Genomic DNA, 20097 nt, shown 5'->3' on the forward strand with positions numbered 1-20097 from the left:
TTTCATTGCTCATGTAATATACGCAAACTAAAAGTAATTCGAAATCCACAATATTTCGAATTACTTTTAGTTTGCGTATATTACATGAGCAATGAAATTTAGGAGTCATGGAATCGTTGATGAAAAACAAATATAAGCTCTTAAGAATACTAATTAATTGTATTATAATAAATAAGAATATAGAACTAAATAAAAAGATAACATATAAAGTTAATAGGGAAAGAATACAATATGATTAATTTAATTGTGACGTTTAGCTTAAATTATATATATTTTGTAAACGTTAAGCTTAAATTCGTATTATTTTTGTAAACGTTAGCCTATATTGGTGCTATTTTGTACGTGATGCCTAAATTGATACTATATTGTAAACGTTGAGCCTAAATTGATATTATGTTGTAAACGTTAAGCCTATATTGATACTATTTTGAACGTTGAGCCTAAATTGATACTTCCCCAAAAACCTTAGGCCTATTTTGGTACCTTATCCCAAAAACAAATACTTGGATTAATAAAGTGAGCTACTAAATACCGCTCTCAAATTACTTATCACCGCCCTCACTAGGAGTTTCTTGCCCTTCTCAAAATCATTAACCCGAACAACAATTGAAATTATGAAAATAATTGATGTGTGAGAACCCAAACCCCAGAAATGGATGATTACGAGTCGGAAACATTAAAATTTTCTATTTTTTTTATCAAAGAACTTAGGAAAACAATACATATTTTTCATGCTGATTTTGCATTTTTCATCACTAAAAATGAGAGAATTTTACATTTTTCGTCACAAAAAAATTGAACGATTCAGTATTTTTTGTCACTAATTTTTTTACGATTTTGTACATTTCAAAATTTGACCTAAACGGAGGCGGCATCCGCCCGGCCCATGGGGGGAGACGGGTGCGGCATCCGCCCAATCCATGGTGGGAACGGATGGCGCATCCACCCCCGCCATTATTTGGGGCGGATGCGGCATCCGCCCGTCCCATGGTGGGGGCGATGCTCCATCTGTTCCTGCCATGGGTCGGGCGTTATTTTTTCCAGTTTTAAATTTTTTTATGTAAAAGGTAAAATTGTCAAAATGGAGTGGTGATAAATAGCAAAACTCATAATAAATTGAATTTATTGAAGGGTTAATTACAAATAACTGCCCTGTGGTTTGGCCGATTTGTGATGTGGTACCTGTGGTATTTTTATTTGCAAACACAACCCTATGGTTGCAAAATTTTATATGTTTTTTTTACTTTGCCAAATTTGGCCGACAACGACTTCGAAATGAAAATTTTCAAGAATTAAACTTGTTTGGTATCATATTTATTATAGAACCATATTCTTAATTTTTCAGAATCATCATTTTTGGAGTTTTCTCTCTCTAAACATTATCTTTCTCTCTCATAAAAAACAACACCTAAATGACCTTAAATCTAAAAAGTTGAAGAATTAAAGTTGCTTAAAATATCATTTAGCTCTTGAATTTTTTTATTTCGAAATCGTTATCGGCCAAATTTGGCAAAGTAAAAAAAAGGGAAAACTACAAAAATAAACCTTGTGGTTACACCCATTTTCGAACAACACCCATGTGGTTTAAAAGTTTGCAAAGTGGTACCATGTACTTCATTCCGTTAGCAAACACATACCAAATTGACTAACGGTGTTAAAAGTCAAAGAAAAAAGAGTTAATTTGGTCATTATACTTATTTATTTTTATAAATTAACCTCATTATTATCTAATTATCACCAACAAACCTCAAAATAAAAAATAAAAATCAATTAAACCATCTTCTTTATCTCTCTTTAATTTTTTATTTTTCTTCTCCTTTGCAAACTTTTAAACCACATGGGTGTTGTTTGAAAATGGGTGTAACCACAAGGTTTATTTTTGTACTTTTCCCTAAAAAAACATGTAAAATTTTACAACCATAAGGTTGTGTTTGGAAAAAAAAATACCACAGATGCCACATCGCAAATCGGCCAAATCACAGGGTAGTTATTTGTAATTAACCTTTTATTGAAAAAAATATGGACATATTGCTAATCTCCATTGATAATAAATTGAATTAATTGAAAAAAAATGAGGACATACTGCTAATCTCAATGTGTGTGTGTATATATATAGTTGTGCTAACTTCTTTCAACTATTTTGATTTTATGTTTGGTGGCGTGTTTTTTAATTTCCTAATGGACCAGTCTTCTTCCGCCGCGAATTCTTCCAGTTCTCGGTTCTTAACACCGGCGGTAGTTTCTAGCGAATCCGGCGGCCGCGTCGGGGAAATAACTACTGATGTTGACTGCACGGACGTTATTCCCGATGAGTGTTTGTCTTACATTTTTCAATTCTTATCTGCTACGGACAGAAAAATGTGCTCTTTGGTCAGCCGGCGGTGGTTTTTCGTCGACGGATGTAGCCGCTACTGTCTATCCTTGGACGCAAAGGCGGAGATATTCTCCTATATTCCCTCGCTGTTCACGAGGTTTGACTCAGTCACCGAACTCGCATTACATTGCCACGAGTCCATGAGTTTGAACGACGAAGCGTTCGTCATGATCTCGATCCGTTGCCGGAAACTGGAGCGGCTTAAGCTCCGTGGCTGCCGCGAAATCTCCGATGACGGTATGGCAGCGTTTGCTGAAAATTGTAGGGACTTGAAAAAGCTGTCGTGTGGCTCGTGCGATTTCGGCAATAAAGGCCTCAACGCGGTGCTATATTACTGCTCGGCTCTGGAGGAGCTGTCTATTAAGCAGCTTCGAGGCATCCGGGACGGAGCTGAGCAGATCGGGCCTGGGGCTGCAGGTTCGTCTTTGAAATCATTAACCTTGAAGGAGCTGTTTAGCTGTCAGTCTTTTGAACCGCTAGTGATCGGAGCTAAAAAGCTAAGAACCTTGAAAATTATTCAGTGTTTGTTTAACTATGATAAAATACTTGAAATTACCGGAAATGAAAACAATTTTCTGATTGATGTTCACTTGGAGAGGATTCACGTGAACGATATTGGATTTGCTGCCTTTTCAAAATGGGTGAATTTGGAGATTTTGCATATTGTGAAAACCACTGAATTTACCAATGTACAGCTTATTATGGTGGCAGAGAATTGCAAGCTACTGAAGAAGCTTCACATAGATGGATGGGGGACCAACAGGATTGGAGATGAGGGTTTGATTGCTGTAGCTGAGAAATTCCCTAATTTGCAACAGCTAGTTTTGATTGGTGTTAGGGCCACCTATTTGAGCATTGAAGCCATTGCTTCAAATTGCCAGGACCTAGAGAGAATAGCACTTCGTGGAAGTAGAACCATTGGTGATCGGGAAATTGCTTGCATTGCACTAAAATGCGTTGCTTTGAAGAAGTTTTGTATAAATCGTTGCAATATTTCTGATATTGCCATTGAAGCAATTGGTCGAGGACTTCCCAATTTGATGAAGGTGAAAGTCAAAAAATGCAGAAGAGTGAGCAATGAAGTTATGAATTGGCTACAGAAACGAAAAGCATCACTTGTTGTGAATTTTGATGGATTTCAAGAGAGGGGTGGGTTGGAGATTCCTGTGATGGGTAGTCAAGTTGCTGCAATAATAGATTGTCCCTCAATTAGCAAAGGAAGATTAGCGGGCAGGAGTCTAGTAGGATCCATTTAGCAGGGTCTCAAGCAATGAAGATGTGAGCAGCTCAAATTCTTGCCATACCATGTTTTTCCCCTTTTATCTTCTTTGTTTCCCTCCCTTTTGATTACTGTACATTGATAGCACAATTGACAAAAAACATGTGAGATTTCCGGCACATCATTGCTTCATAACTGTAAATGCATCCGCCCTCTGCCATGTTAGATTGTTGTCCTGTTGATTACCTATGACTGTGGAATGCATCTTCCATTTGATGATAGTACTCATGTCATTCTTATTGTTGTTATTCTTATAGTTGAAATCCCATTGCAATCATGGTTTTTTTGCACTTATGCTTTTCCTCTTGTTATATTCATAGTCGGTAACTGGTAACTGTACTCGTAAGTCATGCATCTATCCTTGTTTTGGCTTTGTTTAATTAGTGGTTTTAGGCATTTTTGGATTTGCATTATCCTTAACCATTGCTCAAGCTTTAATGGTTTCGAGAGGCATGTTTGCAAAGTAATTTCTTTTGAGCTTTTCAATTTTTTTAAAACTTATTTGTTGCTCTAAATATAGAACTGGCTATTTTCTGACTGCCTACATGGGTTGATTACTTTGGAAAAGATGGCGTCTGTTACTATTAATGTGTGTAATAGAACTGTTATGGCTACTATCTCTATACTCTATTAGAGATTCTACGTTAAGATCGTTTTAAGTGTTTGGAACTTTAGCCGTTGTGTTGTTTTGATTTCTTGTTTCAGATTTTCATCACTCTTATGTCTAACTTGAACGGCTTTAAGATAATCTTCCATTTACTGGAGGAGGATTAGTTTCAGCTCGCCCTTATGTTTGTTTTATTCCCCTTGGGATGCTACCTATTCTGCAAATGAACAGTGCCATTGGGTGTGCTAGCTTCCACAAAGAAAGCAAGATGCAATTCAGAGGTTAGGATATGGACTTCTAACTAAGCTGGCCCTGCTGTTTCCCTACAATTTTTGGGGTGGAGAGATTTATACATTTGAGCATTAGACAGAAACCCCGAGCAGGCGAGGCGAGGCGAGGCGAGTTCTCATACATACAAGTAAATCCTTTCAAACCAATTGCAGCGTTGGAATTACTTTAGCTATTATTAATATGGAGTGTCTTATTCATTAGCAGACACAAATATCAGTATGTCAAGTATTTGCTCATTGAGGTACTTGTTTTCGCGTTTTAGTAGAACCTTGCTATTTGTTATCGTATTTCGTATTTGGTGATGCCCTAATACTTTCTTTTTCTTTGAATTTATTTATTGTTGATAGCTCTAAAGGTAGATCACTTGAAGTTCCCAGCAAAGAACTGCATAGTCTCTTCAGTCTTCCGTGAGAAATTTACGATCCAAGTCAAGGTTTAGTATTTGTTTTTTGTTTCTTTACATATGATTTGTTGAGAATACTTGCTCTAGAAAAGCTTTTAGTGATGCAATGAACTTGACTCATCTTTGTGGTTGAAATTTCTCTTTTCATTCTCCACAATTTTCGATTATATTTTTATAAGACAGTATCATTGGGATATTTATATATTTATGGTCATTTTGCAAAATATTTTTCTAGTTACGTAATCTTCAAACTATTTCTAGATTTGAGATGAATTTGGTCCACCACATTGGTTTTATTGGTGTGCGTGCATACTAGGTAGTAAGGAAAAAAACTGGCAAGCAATGGAACTTGCCTGTTTGATAGGCGGGTTGGGCCTTAGTCCATGTGTTAGATAAGCTAAGTAGAAAACCTTTGCCCAACCAAGCTTGCTGATTCTTGCTGATATCATAATGATAATCACATTTGTCCACATGGACCAATTAGGCTATTTACCCTCAACTTTCGCACAAGAAGCCTTGAGCACACAATGTCACGGGCGGAATTCTCACGATCACTGAACCCCGTGCGGCACTAACAGTTCTGCCGGAAATACTTGCTCGAATGATGGAACACGACATAATAGAATAAATAACTGTGTTGCAACGGAAGATTTAAAAGTGTTGCAATTAGTATTTTGAGAACAGTCAATTTATATCTCTTATTCATAAAAAGAAGGGAAAAGTACGAAAAAAGTTTGTGGTTTGCCCAATTTGCAAATAGAGGCATGTGATTTAAAAATTTACAAATAAAGGTTGTGCTATATTTTATTTACAAAACAAAGTATTATAATTATATAGTTAAGTTCTAATTACAACCAAAGACATTTTTATCTTAAAAAAATTATTCTTACATATCAACAAAACACAACCACCGAAAAAAAAAACATCTAAATCGAAACAATAAATAATATGGTGGAATTTAACGTTTTTTACTAATCTGACAGTTTATGAACTAAATTGATATTTAAGTTCATTTTATAAAGTTGTAAATTTAATTTTGGGATATGTGTTTTAAAAGTTTAATTAAAAAAATGCTCTTAATTAGTATCAATTACTTAAAAGTTTAATTTTAAATATTTTGTTTTGAAAAAAAACATACCACATACATCTATTTGCAAACTTTTAAACCACGGATCTCTATTTACAAATAAGGTTTTTTTTTTCCGTACTTTGCCCTAAAAAGAATGCTCTACACAATTTACACAAATGAAGGTTGCTGGAATATCTCTCTCAACCTTTGCCTACTTGCTTACTCCACTATTACAAATGAAATGCCTAACCTCTACTTATAGACTACCTTGCCAGAAATTAAAGGTTAGGTTCAAAACAATAAAAGGTCTGTGATTTACTCTAGAAATCAGCCCATACTTAAGTCAACTATTCAAAGTCGAAGTCTACTCTAGTTGACTAGTTGACTTAGGAAGTTTCCCCTCATAAAGGAGAACTCTTGGGTCTTTCTTGGAACCTTCCCCCTTCATCATTAGGGTTAATTAGAGTCTTCTTTACCCATTTAGAGACTTGCTTTCGCTGGAAATTACATTTGGAGGTTCTACTGGCGTGTTGTCCCCGCACGGGCCCGTTGTTGCTAGCTGGTTGATTCTGTCGGGCCCGTAACTTAGGCTCTAGCCAATTCTTCCAGCATAGAAATATTTCCCCACATAATCCTTGTTCTATAAGCTCTAAATAACATATTAAACCATCGTGCAAAGTTTCGTACCAATTGGACTTGTGTAGCTCCCGTAGTGGACGAGTCGTGAATGAAACATTTGAATGTCCACTGCCCCTGGCTGCAGACTCGATATAAGCCACACTATAGGGGGGACACTCCTTTTGCCCCGATATCACTTGGCTGCTGCCTGGTTGCCTCCACCCCTATTGCTGTTTACTCAAATGCCTAGTGATTTTGGTTGTCTTGCCTAGTCCTAAGACATGGTAAAATGACCTACTTGTCCCTTGTCCTTTCCGTTGGGCTCGTTGGGCATTTGACTTGGCTCGTGCTACGGATGTTTTCTAGCCACTTGTGACATTCTCTCCCACTTAAATCGGAAATGCCCTTATTGCGTCTTGTGGTTTGGCCACCGTCTTTCCCCCGCTGTTGGTTAGTCCTTTGGAGATTTTACCCGGTTTGTGCCTCCGTGGCATGTTATTGGATTTTCCCCCGCTTGGCAATTGTACCTCTACAAGGTCTGACTGGGAAGCCTTTCTCCATCTTGCCCATCTTCTCTTGACCCTCGGAACTTGCACCCCATCTTCGGTTATGCTTGCTGTCGGAAGATCATCCGGTTGAGTGACGCCCTTGCCACTCGTGTTGCTCGCTGCCTTGGTCAACCCGTTGGCCCTGTTGGCTGTGTTGGTCGTACTGCTTTCCCATTTTTCTAGGGGCTGCTGCCCCGTTGGATTTGCTGGAATATTGACCCTCCATAGCCCTGATAACAGCTGCATTAACCCACTATGCTTGGCTTGTCTCTCCTTTTCTCGAATTAACGGTGCCATGCTGACGTTCTCCTTGTCCATAATGCACACTATATTCATGAACGGAACAAGCATAATCTGGACGCTGTCGAAAAACCTCATGCCAAGAACCATTAGGATGCCATCCATCGTCATAATGGAAAATTTCACATATCTTGTCCACGTACCAAGCTTGATCGGAACATTTTCTGCCACACTGTGAATCGGTATTGCCTCGGAATTCACCGCTTTGAGCCAACCCGACCCCTTTTAGAACTGAACGCCCAACCTCTGTGCCTTTTTCATGTCGAGAAATTTGTGTTGTGCTCCCGTGTCCAAAAGTGCTTTTGCTTCTTGCTGACCCACTGTTACATTGACGATCATACGACCCTGTGCTCCGGCTTCTGCGGTATGTCTACCTTCTTGATGGCATTTAAGAGTTGGAGCAACCCCATATGAAGCTCCTTCTCCGGTTCTGGTTCCCGCTCTTGCTCCTCGATCTCGTGGACTAATGCGAACATCTTGCTATGTTTCTTCAGACATTCTCTAGCCCGGTGAGGCTCCTCACAAAAGTAACACTTCAGTTGTTGTTGGCCATTTGGTACATTCTATACTTCTTTCCCTTTGGGTGCTTGCGACTCTCTTGGATTTAACTAGTGGCTTTGGAAAATTCACCAGCCTTATCTGTGCCACTTGTGTTGTTCGACAGCTTTTCTTAGTCGGTTGCATGTCTCTCTGACTTGTCAAACTCCGCCAGCAAATCGGCAATAACAATAGCCGAGGAAAGATCTTTGGCACTCCTCCTTTGAACTTCCAATCTTGCCCACTGTTGTAGCCCGTCGATGAACATATAGTAGGCCTCATCTCGCGAATAGCTTGGCAATTCTAGCAGAATCTCAGAAAATTGTTTCACATATTCTCGCAAACTGCCCTGATGTCTCATGTGCCTCAATCTCGTCCGTTTCTCAATCTCACGCCATGTGTCTACTTCTTCAAACTTCTCAAGGCTCTCGCTACGGCAAGTTCACGCTTTGTCAGCCTATTGTCGAACTCGACCAGAACATCTCTTGATTTGGATCTGCCGCGTCTAACCTTCTTTTGCTCTGCTTGAATTATAGTCACGACCTCATCACTTGATCCTGCCATTGTGCAAATCTGTTAGAAATTTGTTAGCAGCCTGTCGCTAAATTCTGTCCCGCAATTTCAATCTCGCCAACCTCTGGCTCGCAACTGGGCTCTGATACAAACTGTCACGAGCGGAATTCTCACAATCATTGAACCCCGTGTGGCACTAGCAGTTTTTCCAGAAATGCTAGGCAGCCTCAACTCGAACTTGCTCGAACAATGTAATGTAGCAAGAACAAAATGCAGCAGAATATAATAAATAACTGTGTTGCAGAGGAAGACTTAAAAGCGTTGCACAAAGTATTTTGAGAACGGTCATTTTATATCTCTTATTGATATAAAAAAAAGAATGCTCTACACAAGTTACATAAGTGAAGGTTGTTGGAATATCACTCTCAACTTTTGCCTACTTGCTTACTCCACTATTACAAATGAAATGTCTAACCTCTATTTATAGACTACCTTATTAGAAATTAAAGGTTGGAATCAAAACAATCAAAGGGGTATGATTTACTCCAGAAATCAGCTCATACTCAAATCAACTATTCAAAGTCCAAGTTTACTCTAGTTGATTAGTTGACTTAGGAAGCTTCCCTTCACAAAAGGGAACTCTTGGATCTTTCTTGGCACCTTCCTGATGCATCATTAGGGTTAATTAGAGTATCCTTTACCTATTTGGAGACTTGCTTTCGCTGGAAATTACATCTGGAGGTTCTGATGGCATGCTCTCCCCATGCGGGCTCGTTGTTGCTGGCTAGCTGATTCTGTCGGGCCCGCAACTTAGCCTCTAGCCAATTCTTCCAACATAGAAATATTTCCCCTCACAATCTTTGTTCCATAGGCTCTAAATAACATATTAAACCATCCTACAAAGTTTTGTACTAATTGGACTTGTGTAGCTCCCGTAGTGGACGAGTGGTGAATGGAACATTTGAATGTCCACTACCCCTGGCCAAAGACTTGGTCTAAGCCACACTATAGAAGGGCACTCCTCTTGCCCCGATAGCACTTGGTCACTGCCTAGTTGTCGCTGCCCCCATTGCTGCCTATTCACATGCCTAATGATTTTGGTTGTCTCGCATAGTCCCGAGACATGGTAAAATGACATGCTTGCCCCTTGTCCCTTCCGTCGGGCCCGTTGGGCATTTGACTTGGCTCATGCTGCGGATGTTTTCTTGCTGCTTCTAACAACAATCAGGGACTGATCAGGATTCATAGATGGTGGGGCAAACTATATAGAGAGAGAAAAGTACAAAAACAAACCATGTGGTTACACCTGTTTTCGAACAACACCCATGTGGTTTAAAAGTTTGAAAAATAGTACCTTGAGGTTCATTCGTTAGCAAACACATACCAAATTGACTAACAGTGTTAAAAGTCAAATGGAAAAGAGTTAATTTAGTCCTTATATTTATTTATTTTATAAATTAACTCTCCTTATTATCTAACTATCACAAACAAACCCCAAAATAAAAAATAAAAATCAATTACATCATCTTCTCCATCTCTTTTTTATTTTTTATTTTTTATTTTTCTTCTCATTTCTCTCTCCTATTTTTCTATCTCTCTTGTCTCTCTCTTCTTTCTTAATTTCTTTCTAAACCATCAGGATCTGAACCTTTTGCAATTTCATTAGGATATGAACTGATTGATCAATTTAATACTAAATTAATGCTTAACATTGTGAAGAGATTCAAAAACAAAGAAGTACACACGAACTGACCAAATTTTTCCAAATTACATAGAATAAGATAGAAAGTAATAAGACTAAAATGGTCCTATCAAGGGTGTATTTTGTTTTATATATATGATTATTAGTAAATTCAGATATTAAACAATAATTATTTATGAGGATAATTTTTAACAATTGAGATCTAAAATTGTAATTGAAATAAGTTTTTGGATTTTATAAAAAAAAAAAAATTGAATCGTTTGAATCGGACACCCCCATAAATAGGAGGCCCTAGGTTGGCTCGTCATATTGAGTCCGCTTTCTTTCTTATAGTCTTTCATGCACCATATTGGTCCTAGCCATATCTTGGCTGGCAACTTGGGAGACTTTTCTCTCCAAGCCTTTGTTATCTTCTTTAATATGGAGGCTAACAATAAGGTCTTCAACATTCATTTCCTTTTATTGATGCTTAAGGTATTTTTTTGAAGTTTTTCTATCCAACTGGTAATTCTTCTATTATTACAGACGCTTGAAAAGATTCACTTGTCACCATCCGTTCAATATGGATTTCATGGATAATAAGCTGAAGTTCCTACACTTGATTTGCAAGATTTTGGAATCTACCATGACAAAATTCAAGAATTGCTAACTAAAATTTTCTTAGCACATGCATCCTTTGATTTATACTTATGGTCTAGAGATTTCCAAAGTTCGTTTGTTGTTTTCTTTACATTATAAACATTGTAAAGTGTATTAGTCAAGCCGTTTAAAATGTAATTTCAGTAAAGAAAGCCAGAGTGCTTCCATTCCTCAACTGCATTGAATGCAGTAGCATCATCTACCTTATCCTCTATGATAATTGGTTAGTCAAGGTAATTTAGAGTTAGGGTAATATTGTCCACCTCTTATAGGAAAGTAAAAAAATGTGTCTTAATCAATAAAAAAACGGAAGCAGGAAGAATAATAATAATTTATTAAATTGAAATTATAGAAATAATAAAATTACAATACACTGGATATAATCAACATTCTGTTGAACTGGATGAAATGAAGAAGAGAAATCTGAGGTCTGATTAAATCAGACTCCATAAGATAGATTTTTGTTGTTGTTGGTAATCGTCTCTCACGATATAACAAAATCGTGCAACCTCTAACCGTTGTATAGATGATTATCACTGAAAGCTAAGAACATGAAGGTCAAGAATAGAAAGAAAGAATATGGAGGAAAATAAATTTTTTGCAGTATTTTTCTGTTTGTATCAAACACTCTAAACATCTAAATATTAATTCGTCAATTAAACATGAATTAATATTGTTAATAACAAATAAAAACGTCTTAACATAAATTCATCAGTTAAACTCATTTTTCCAATATTTTTTCACTTAGATTGTAGGAGTCTCGGTCTGATTATTGAAAAAATAAAAGTAAAAATATTTTATATTTTGTATTTATACATTTAAATTTCTAACTCCGCCATTAAAAATGACAACGAAGAAATATAGAAAAGCAAAAAGGAAGAGTGAGGAATTAAGAGTATTAAGACGTGCTTCTAGCACATGAATAAGAGAATCTTAATATACGTCTGACGCACCACATCATCTGTATATCGAGCTAATAATTTGATGATATGCCATATATTTTAATATTTAGGATTTATAATTTAGGGTTTATATTTTAGAGTCTAGAACTTTTATTTTAAATTCTAAAATTTTATATAAATAATAATTAAAAAATATATAATTAATCAATTATACATATTATTTTTTGAAAAAACACATGTTAACAACATATGAATAATGTGGTGCCCTAGCCCACACGATAAATTATCATTAATAGAGTTCAAAATTGCCATGTTAATGAAATACCTAATATTTTAAATTGGAGAGGAGGAGATTATAAAAGAAAAATAACAATACAATTAATTAAAGTTTACCTATAAAAAAGGTGAAACATGTTAAAATTTAGATGCCACATATATGATTTATCCTAACATTTTTTGTCAATGGGCTCACAAATTGTTTTATATGGAAAACGTTAAAGCATTTTAAAGAGATTCATTTATTAGAAATTTAAATTAAATTTTGAGAAGTTCATGATAAAATCCAACTTCAATGGAATAACCATAAAAAATGTGTTAATTAAGGAAATAATTCTCAATAGAAGAATGATTAGGAATTATTTCCTCACAAAGGAACGTTTTTAATCTATGATTAAAAATATTTCCATTATGGTGTTCAATGCATCATAATAAATAAATATTTTTTGTTTATTTACTTCATTTCGGTGGTAAAAACTTTGTAATGGGATAAATGTTGCAGGAATCCTGTATAAATTCCTGCAACGTTTGCCAACTTTTATTAAAAAAAAAACTTTTTACTTAATTTTTTTTAATAATAGTTCATATTTATATAAATAATTATTATATCAATTACTATTTAAATTTAGAATTTTTTTTTTTTTATAAAAGAAACACTTGCATTAACACAAAAAAATTACAATCATTTTGAATACAAGGTAAAACACATAAAGGGAAATCCTCAATAAGGATTTCTACATATGAAAGAGAAATAGCCCAGGCTGCCAGGTTATGTGCAACCATATTCGATTGACGCCTTTCATGAATAAAATCAATATGTGAGAATGACTTTATCTCTTCAAGAATATCATCAACAAGCACACCCATCCAGTTATGAATAATTTCTTGTTTGCAAAGAAGACGAATAGCCGATAGAGAATCTGATGCAATCTGAAATGAATTAAACCCAGCTTCCCGAACAATACGAATTGATGATAATATTGCTAATAATTCTGCATGTAAGGCAGAGATAACCACGCCCAAAGGTCCTCCACCTGATAGTGCTACATAACCTGTAGAATCATGAACAACTAAACCAAAAGTGCCCTTATTAGACCTGCAAGAGTAAGCTGCATCACAATTAAGTATATATTGGTGAATCAGCGGTGGAGACCAGTGGATCGACCCAGCCACACCTTATCTAGAAAAAACGTGATCAACACATGTACCGTACACAAGATCAATAGCAACAGACCCATTCAGAGTTGACAACACAGACGCCAAAGCCTATTGTGGACCTTTCCGAAGCCGACCATGACAAACCTGGTTCCGCTCATACCATATCATCCAGATCAAACCACAAAAATACGCCAATTCCGACCGTGATAATATACTAAAAATCATAGAAAACCAGTCATGGCAATCAGTTCCAGATACTTTATAAACCTTCACAGATAGATTAGCAGCTTTCCAGTACACCTTAGTAATTGGACAATTTTTAAACAGATGAATTAGAGACTCCTCATTCCAACCACAAAATATACATCTAGCACATAAATCAATACCTTTTTTTGAAAGATTATGAAGACTTGGTAAAATGTTTTTCGATGCACACCAAACAGTATGTAAAAATTTTGCAGGTGCTTTTACATTCCATAGAAACTTCCAGAACAATTGGTGAACAATTGAAGAAGAACCTACAGATTGAGATAATTGTAACGAACGAACAGCAATCTTATAACCTGATTTTACTAAATAATCACCCATTCGAGAATGTAACTAAAATAAAGAGTCTTCTATATTCATTTTACTTAAAGGGATACATAAAATAGCCTCTGTGACATCAGGAGTGAAGCAAAAATTGATTAACTCTCTTTTCCAACAGAAAGAGTCAAAATCAATCAAACAAGAAACCTATTCCGAAGGAAGATCATTGAGAAGAATTAATGTTCGATTACAAGGAACATCAAGAACCCAACGGGATCGCATAATATTAATTGATCGACCCTCCCCAATTCTCCAACAACTTCCATCAATAATGACATCTCTTGCTTTTAGTAGGCTACACCAAACATGACTAGCACAATAACCCACCTTAGCTTCCATTAGACCCTGACGTGGGTAATATTTATGCTTAAAAACCAAAGAGCATAGTGAATTAGGATTTTTAAAAAGTCGCCAAACTTGTTTAACAAGCAAAGCAAGATTAAAAGCAAATATATTCCTGAAACCCAGACCACCCTCCTCTTTAGATAAACATAATTTATCCCAACTAACCCAATGAATTCGCTTAGAGTTAGAATCATGATTCCACCAGAAACAAGCCATCAATTGTTGCAATTCATCACAAAAGGTTTTAGGAAGCAGGAAACAACTCATAATATATTGTGGAATTGACTGTGTAACAGACTTAATTAAAACTTACTTACCCCCTGAGATAGACATTTTTCAAGCCAACCACTAATCTTCTTTGACAACCTTTCTTTTAGAAAACTGAAGACTACTTTCTTCGACCGGCCCACAGCCGATGGTAAACCCAAATATTTCTTAAAAGAAGTCACCTCTTTAACACCTAGATAATTTGCACACCTATCCCGACATTCAGAAGACACCCCAGAACTAAAACAAATATCAGTTTTTTCATAATTTATTCATTGACCAGAAGCTTGTTCATAAAGTCGTAGCAAGTCTCGAACTACCAAGCATTCAGTTGTTGAGGCTCTAAAAAAGATAACAGAATCATCCGTGAAAAACAGATATGAAATTACAGGTCCAGAATTACTAACCCGAATGCCATGTAGTGCTCTATCATTTACTGTTTTCCTAATCAATACTGAAAGCCCTTCAGCACATATCAAAAATAAATAAGGTGAAAATGGATCCCCTTGACGAAGACCCCTGCTCGGTTTAACATAACCTTTTGGCACCCCATTTATAAGGAAAGAATAGGAAACATATGATAAGCACCCATGAATCAGATTAACCCAGTGACATGGGAAACCCATAACTAACATCATATCTAAGACAAAACTCCATTCAACTCTATCATATGCCTTGCTCATATCTAATTTCAAAGCACATATCCCTTTTTTCCCTTTGATTCGATGTTTCTGTTGAAACATCTTTCCACATGATTTTGATTTGACAAAATTATTTAAGTTAATCCCATAATTAAACAATTAAATTTAAGTGCTTTGATTTAATTGTACTAATAAGTTTGTTCAATGTTGAGTAAGTTAACTAACGAGAACAGAAACTGAAAGTCTATAAGAGAAAGACAAGACAAAGTCAGCAAAAGCAAATCACACAGCAGAAGCTGAGTAGAATGCAACTGAGCTTTGCGAAAAAAAAATGTCTTCTTCAGAAAAGCTTGAAGGCGAAGCCACTGAGTCAAGCTGAGTAGTCGTCAGGTCAGCATCAATGATCCTTCAACTTGGAAGACAAGGTCTGACAAAATTCTGAAACAAATCAGAAGCCTCGGAAATCTGTCCTAAAGACTTTTTCGAGAAAGAGCATGGATCATCTGACTTTTGCTAGAAGACAAACCTAACGAAAGAAGACAAACCTGGCTCCTGGCGAAAATAGAAGACAAGATTGGCCTGCAGCTTTGAAAGCTGACCAAGTGATGACGAAAGGAGACCGTTTCCCCACAACGGCTATGTCGGAATTCAAATCATTGGCACCCCAAAGATCACTATAAAAAGGCCAATTCATCACTTGGATTATATAACTATACAGACAAGCAAATCTTCTTCAAGTCAATTCATTTGCAAAATCCAAAATAGAAGTTGTCTGAAAAGAAAAAGCAAGCTCTTACACCAAACTCCAATCATTGTGTAAAAGTCTAGAGTGATTTTATTCATCTAAAGTGTTCTTCATTAAGTGAGAACAATTCTTGTATCATCTATAAAAGGTTAGAGGAGCTGAGTACTCGGTTATAGTACTCAGTGGTAGAGAGAAGCTGAGTACTCGGTTATAATATTCAGTGGTAGATAGGATTAAGTAGACAAATAGAGGACGGTACTCTTGCATACTCAGTTGCTATTGTAAAAGGTTTGTGCTCTACCTTTAAAGAGCTCAGTAGAGGATTGAAAAAGCTCGGAAGGATTCTGGGGACTGGACGTAGGCGGAGAGGCCGAACCATGATAAGTCTGCTGAGTAACTTCTAACCCTTTCTCTTGATATATTTATGTATATGTTGCGTGCTTAACATTGCTCAGTAAAATAATCTGTACACGCTGAAGCTGAGTAATCCGAGTACTGAGTTGGAAACTGACTTAAGTGTTGCTTCCCAACCCACAACTAAAACAGCTCTAGTTAGTAAACTAACTAAAGCTGTCTCAAAACACACTCAGCTGCACTGACCTAAAACTGAGTTAAATCATTAAAATCAAAATAAGTCAGCCTTTAAAGTAAAAGGTTTAATTAGTTCCTAACCCCCCCTTGAAACTAATAGTATCACGTTACACGGGACCAACAAGTGGTATCAGAGCCTAACAGCTCACTATTCAAGATAAAACTATCTTGAGCTGATCCCTGTAATGGCTGAGAACAGCACTCGTTTCCTTCCAGGAAATCAAACAACCCAGATACTCCTTGAGGGATTATCTATTAGTCGGCCTCCTCTGTTCTTTGGATCTAATTATACATTTTGGAAGAACAGGATGAAAAACTTCATTCAGGCAACAAATATCACTACAAAAAAATTGCCTTTTTATGACAATTTTTTTGTTACGCACAAAATTTCGTCATTAAAAATGATTTAAGCATGACAAAAATTTAAAATTGTCATTATTTTTAACCTTTTTTATGACAAATTTAATATGTTTCTCCATTAATATAATTTTTGTCACTATATAATAGATTTCATGACGATAAAATAAACATTGTCACTTACAAATTGGGAGACAAAATTTGGTACTAAAAATTTGGAGGGAAAAGTTTATCTTGATGAAATAAAATTAATTAGTGACGATTATATCGTCGTAATAAACAAATATTTTTATGACATTTCTTATTCGTCATAATTTAATAAAAATGAACGTGACAGTGTAGATTATGCCATATATTTAATTTTATGGTGACATTATCCATTGATTATCACGTATTTTAATGTGCTTTTATAACAATATATAATAATCGTCATCATTGTTATAATTGATGACAATTGTATATTGTTATTGTATATAATAATTGTTATGATGAACTATATTCGTCATAATACAATTGAAAAGAAGATGATAACTTAGATTATGTCATATATTTTTATTTTATAGTGACGTTGTTAAAATATTGTCACGTATTTAATATATTTTCATGACAATATATAAAAATTGTCACTATTATGTTAATTGATGACAATTTTATATCATCATTGACATTGTATATAATACTTTTTATGATATTTTTATTCGTCATAACTATAGAAAGAATATGACAACTTATGTTATGTCTATATATTTTTATTTTATAATGATGTTATTAAAATATTATCACGTAGTTTAATGCGTTTCCATGACAATATATAAGGATTGTCACCATTATATTAATTGGTGACAATTTTATATTGTCATTGTATTATTATTTTTTCCGATGATGATTTTTTTAAAAAAAAATTCAATGATGATTCTTATTCTTTTAATATACAAGTATTAAAAGAATGTAATTATAATTTGATGTATTTAATTTAAGTTATACTGTAAGTTTCTAAATTTAGCATCGGTTTTTCAATTTTATATATACAAACATTTGTTTATATTAAAATTGAAATTATTATTATATAATATCACATTTTTTTGCTTAAAAAAATATTACATATTTTATTTTAATAAACCTTTTCAACTCCAACTTTGATTGATATTTTGACTCTTAATTTTTTTTTTTTTTGATTTATTGATTAAGCGTGAATGCAAAAATTATGATTGATACACATTAACATTACATGAGAATTTAAATAAGACGATAAATTGGTTAAAGAAAAAAAAAATTCATTATTATTATTTTTTGAAGTAATGTCGAGTTAAGGGTAAATTAGATAATTATTAAAATTTCTTTGAATTAAAAAAAATAAGGTACTAAAATAGGTCTAACGTTTTTGGGGAAGATTAATTTAGGTTACATGTACAAAATAGCACTAATATAGACTTAATGTTTAAAAAATAGTAATAATTTAGGTCTCAATAACGGAACGTGACACGTCATTCATATTACTCCGTTAAGTTCTTTCAGTTGTACGTGAGAGAGAAAGTAGAACTTAACGTAATAATGTGAATGACGTGTCACATTTCGTTATCGAGACCTAATTGGTACTTTTTTAAACATTAAGCCTACATTAATGCTATTTTATACGTGGAGCTTACATTAATACTTCTTCAAAAACCTTAAGCCTATTTTGATATGTTATCTAAAAAAACTGTTCATTAGTTTTTTCTAAATTGACATGTTCAATTATTTAATATCTTAAGAAAATGTTATAGTTTTGTTTAAATATTTGAATAGATTAATATTTTCATAAAAATAAATTTACCATGTTGTTAATGTAAATTAATAAACTAAATTGTGATATCTGTGTAATTTTTTTTATATAATTATTTACAATTCTTTTTAAAGGATAATTTCACAATTTAAGCTCCAATTAATTGAGCCAAAGGAAAATATTAATTTAATCAAAGTCCAATAAACCATAACATAATTTAACCGCATAAGCCTTCCCCCTCGATGCCGATCATGCGATTTCCCTCTCCCCACATCTCATTTTGGTGGTTTCATACACGTTCTGAAATATCCACTGCATATTTTCCTCTCCCAAACTAGATCACCAATCACTTCCATCTATTCCGTTGCATCTTTCTTCTCTCTATCTCTTTTTACCATACATCTCTTAACCCTACGAATTTTTTATTCTTCTTTCTATATCTAACATTATCTCATTCTTTCTTCTTGTTTATCTGAATTTTATAGGTTTGACTATGGTTTGCTTGAATTGAAGAAAAAGGTAACATATATTTCACTCTTTCATTTTCTTTTCATTGTTTTCTGCTATCTCCTTCTCTTAATCTTTTTTTTTTCTCTTATTTCTCACTATTTTGATTTTAGCTTCTCTAAATGAAAGGGCTAAGAGAAATCCTTTCCATGAATTCTGAAAAAGGAAGATATTTGGACAAAAGGTTCCATTGAGGTAGTAAATATACTGCAGTTGAGATATGATTGATTTTTATATGAAATTGTAAATTAGCATGTGAAATTCGGAATTTGGACAAAACTAATTGTTTGTTGATTTTGATGTTTGTAGGTCTTTTGGCTTTAAAATGTGAGAGGGGAATATGCAATTGTGGTACTACAATCTGATGATGATAAGAGGTTATACAATGAATTGATATTACTATAAGTTTCAATAACGGTTAAATCTATTGCTTCTTTGAGAAGAGGAAGAGAAAGAATCAGAAAAAGAAAGTGAAGAATTGCTCAAATAAGTCAAACAACTTTCCTGGATTTTTGTCTGAGCTTCTCCAAGGCAGAGAGCTTTTTGCTATGGAAAAAGAGGGAGGAAATGAGGGCAGCAGAGAAGGAGAAAAGAAGTGAAGAATAAAACATATTTCCTTTTGTTGTTTTATGCCTTATTATTTCTTAATGGGCTATTGATGTAATTTAAAATTAGGCTTTCATGTTGGGCTTATATATAAAGATTTGAATTTAATTATTTGTTATAGTTGCTATCATTTCAATTTTATTGTCATTTGTAATGATTTTAATAAATTTTAAGAAATTACAAAATATATATACTTCAAATATTAAATAAATACTGACCATATGATTTTTTTATTTATATAAAGATCAACATGTACAATGACATGCCGAAAGAAAAAAAATATATACAATGATAATTATTAAACGTCACAATTTTTCATTTTCAATGACCAATTAAATTTAAATATGACAAAATTTTGGATTTCATGACAATTATAACATCACTAAAATATGTAAATTTAGTGTTATATTAATATTTGTCACCACAACGTGTAATTTTTGTGACAAAATATAAATTCATCATTTTAAGGTAT

General features: G+C 34.4%; 1 protein-coding gene and 1 long non-coding RNA gene across 3 annotated transcripts; both read left to right on the top strand.

The window, feature by feature from the left end:
- The first annotated feature begins 2135 nt into the window (after window positions 1-2135).
- LOC136228655 (F-box protein SKIP2-like) lies at window positions 2136-5171 on the top strand. 2 transcript variants are annotated; one of them, XM_066017099.1, is made up of 3 exons: window positions 2136-3652; window positions 4359-4792; window positions 4899-5171. In XM_066017099.1, exon 1 carries the CDS (start codon window positions 2149-2151, stop codon window positions 3628-3630), a length of 1482 nt encoding a protein of 493 aa, XP_065873171.1. In that variant the 5' UTR covers window positions 2136-2148; the 3' UTR covers window positions 3631-3652; window positions 4359-4792; window positions 4899-5171. The 2 variants fall into 2 exon arrangements, with proteins under 2 accessions (XP_065873171.1, XP_065873172.1); XM_066017100.1 differs by having other exon boundaries at window positions 4492-4792.
- A 13742-nt stretch (window positions 5172-18913) lies between these two features.
- Window positions 18914-19688, top strand: LOC136228983 (uncharacterized). The gene is made up of 3 exons (XR_010688947.1): window positions 18914-19031; window positions 19133-19214; window positions 19329-19688. It is a non-coding gene; the product is annotated as an uncharacterized lncRNA (long non-coding RNA).
- Window positions 19689-20097: the final 409 nt, after the last annotated feature.

The sequence above is a fragment of the Euphorbia lathyris genome, chromosome 5 (assembly GCF_963576675.1).
Source record: "Euphorbia lathyris chromosome 5, ddEupLath1.1, whole genome shotgun sequence".
Taxonomy (NCBI): Eukaryota; Viridiplantae; Streptophyta; class Magnoliopsida; order Malpighiales; family Euphorbiaceae; genus Euphorbia; species Euphorbia lathyris.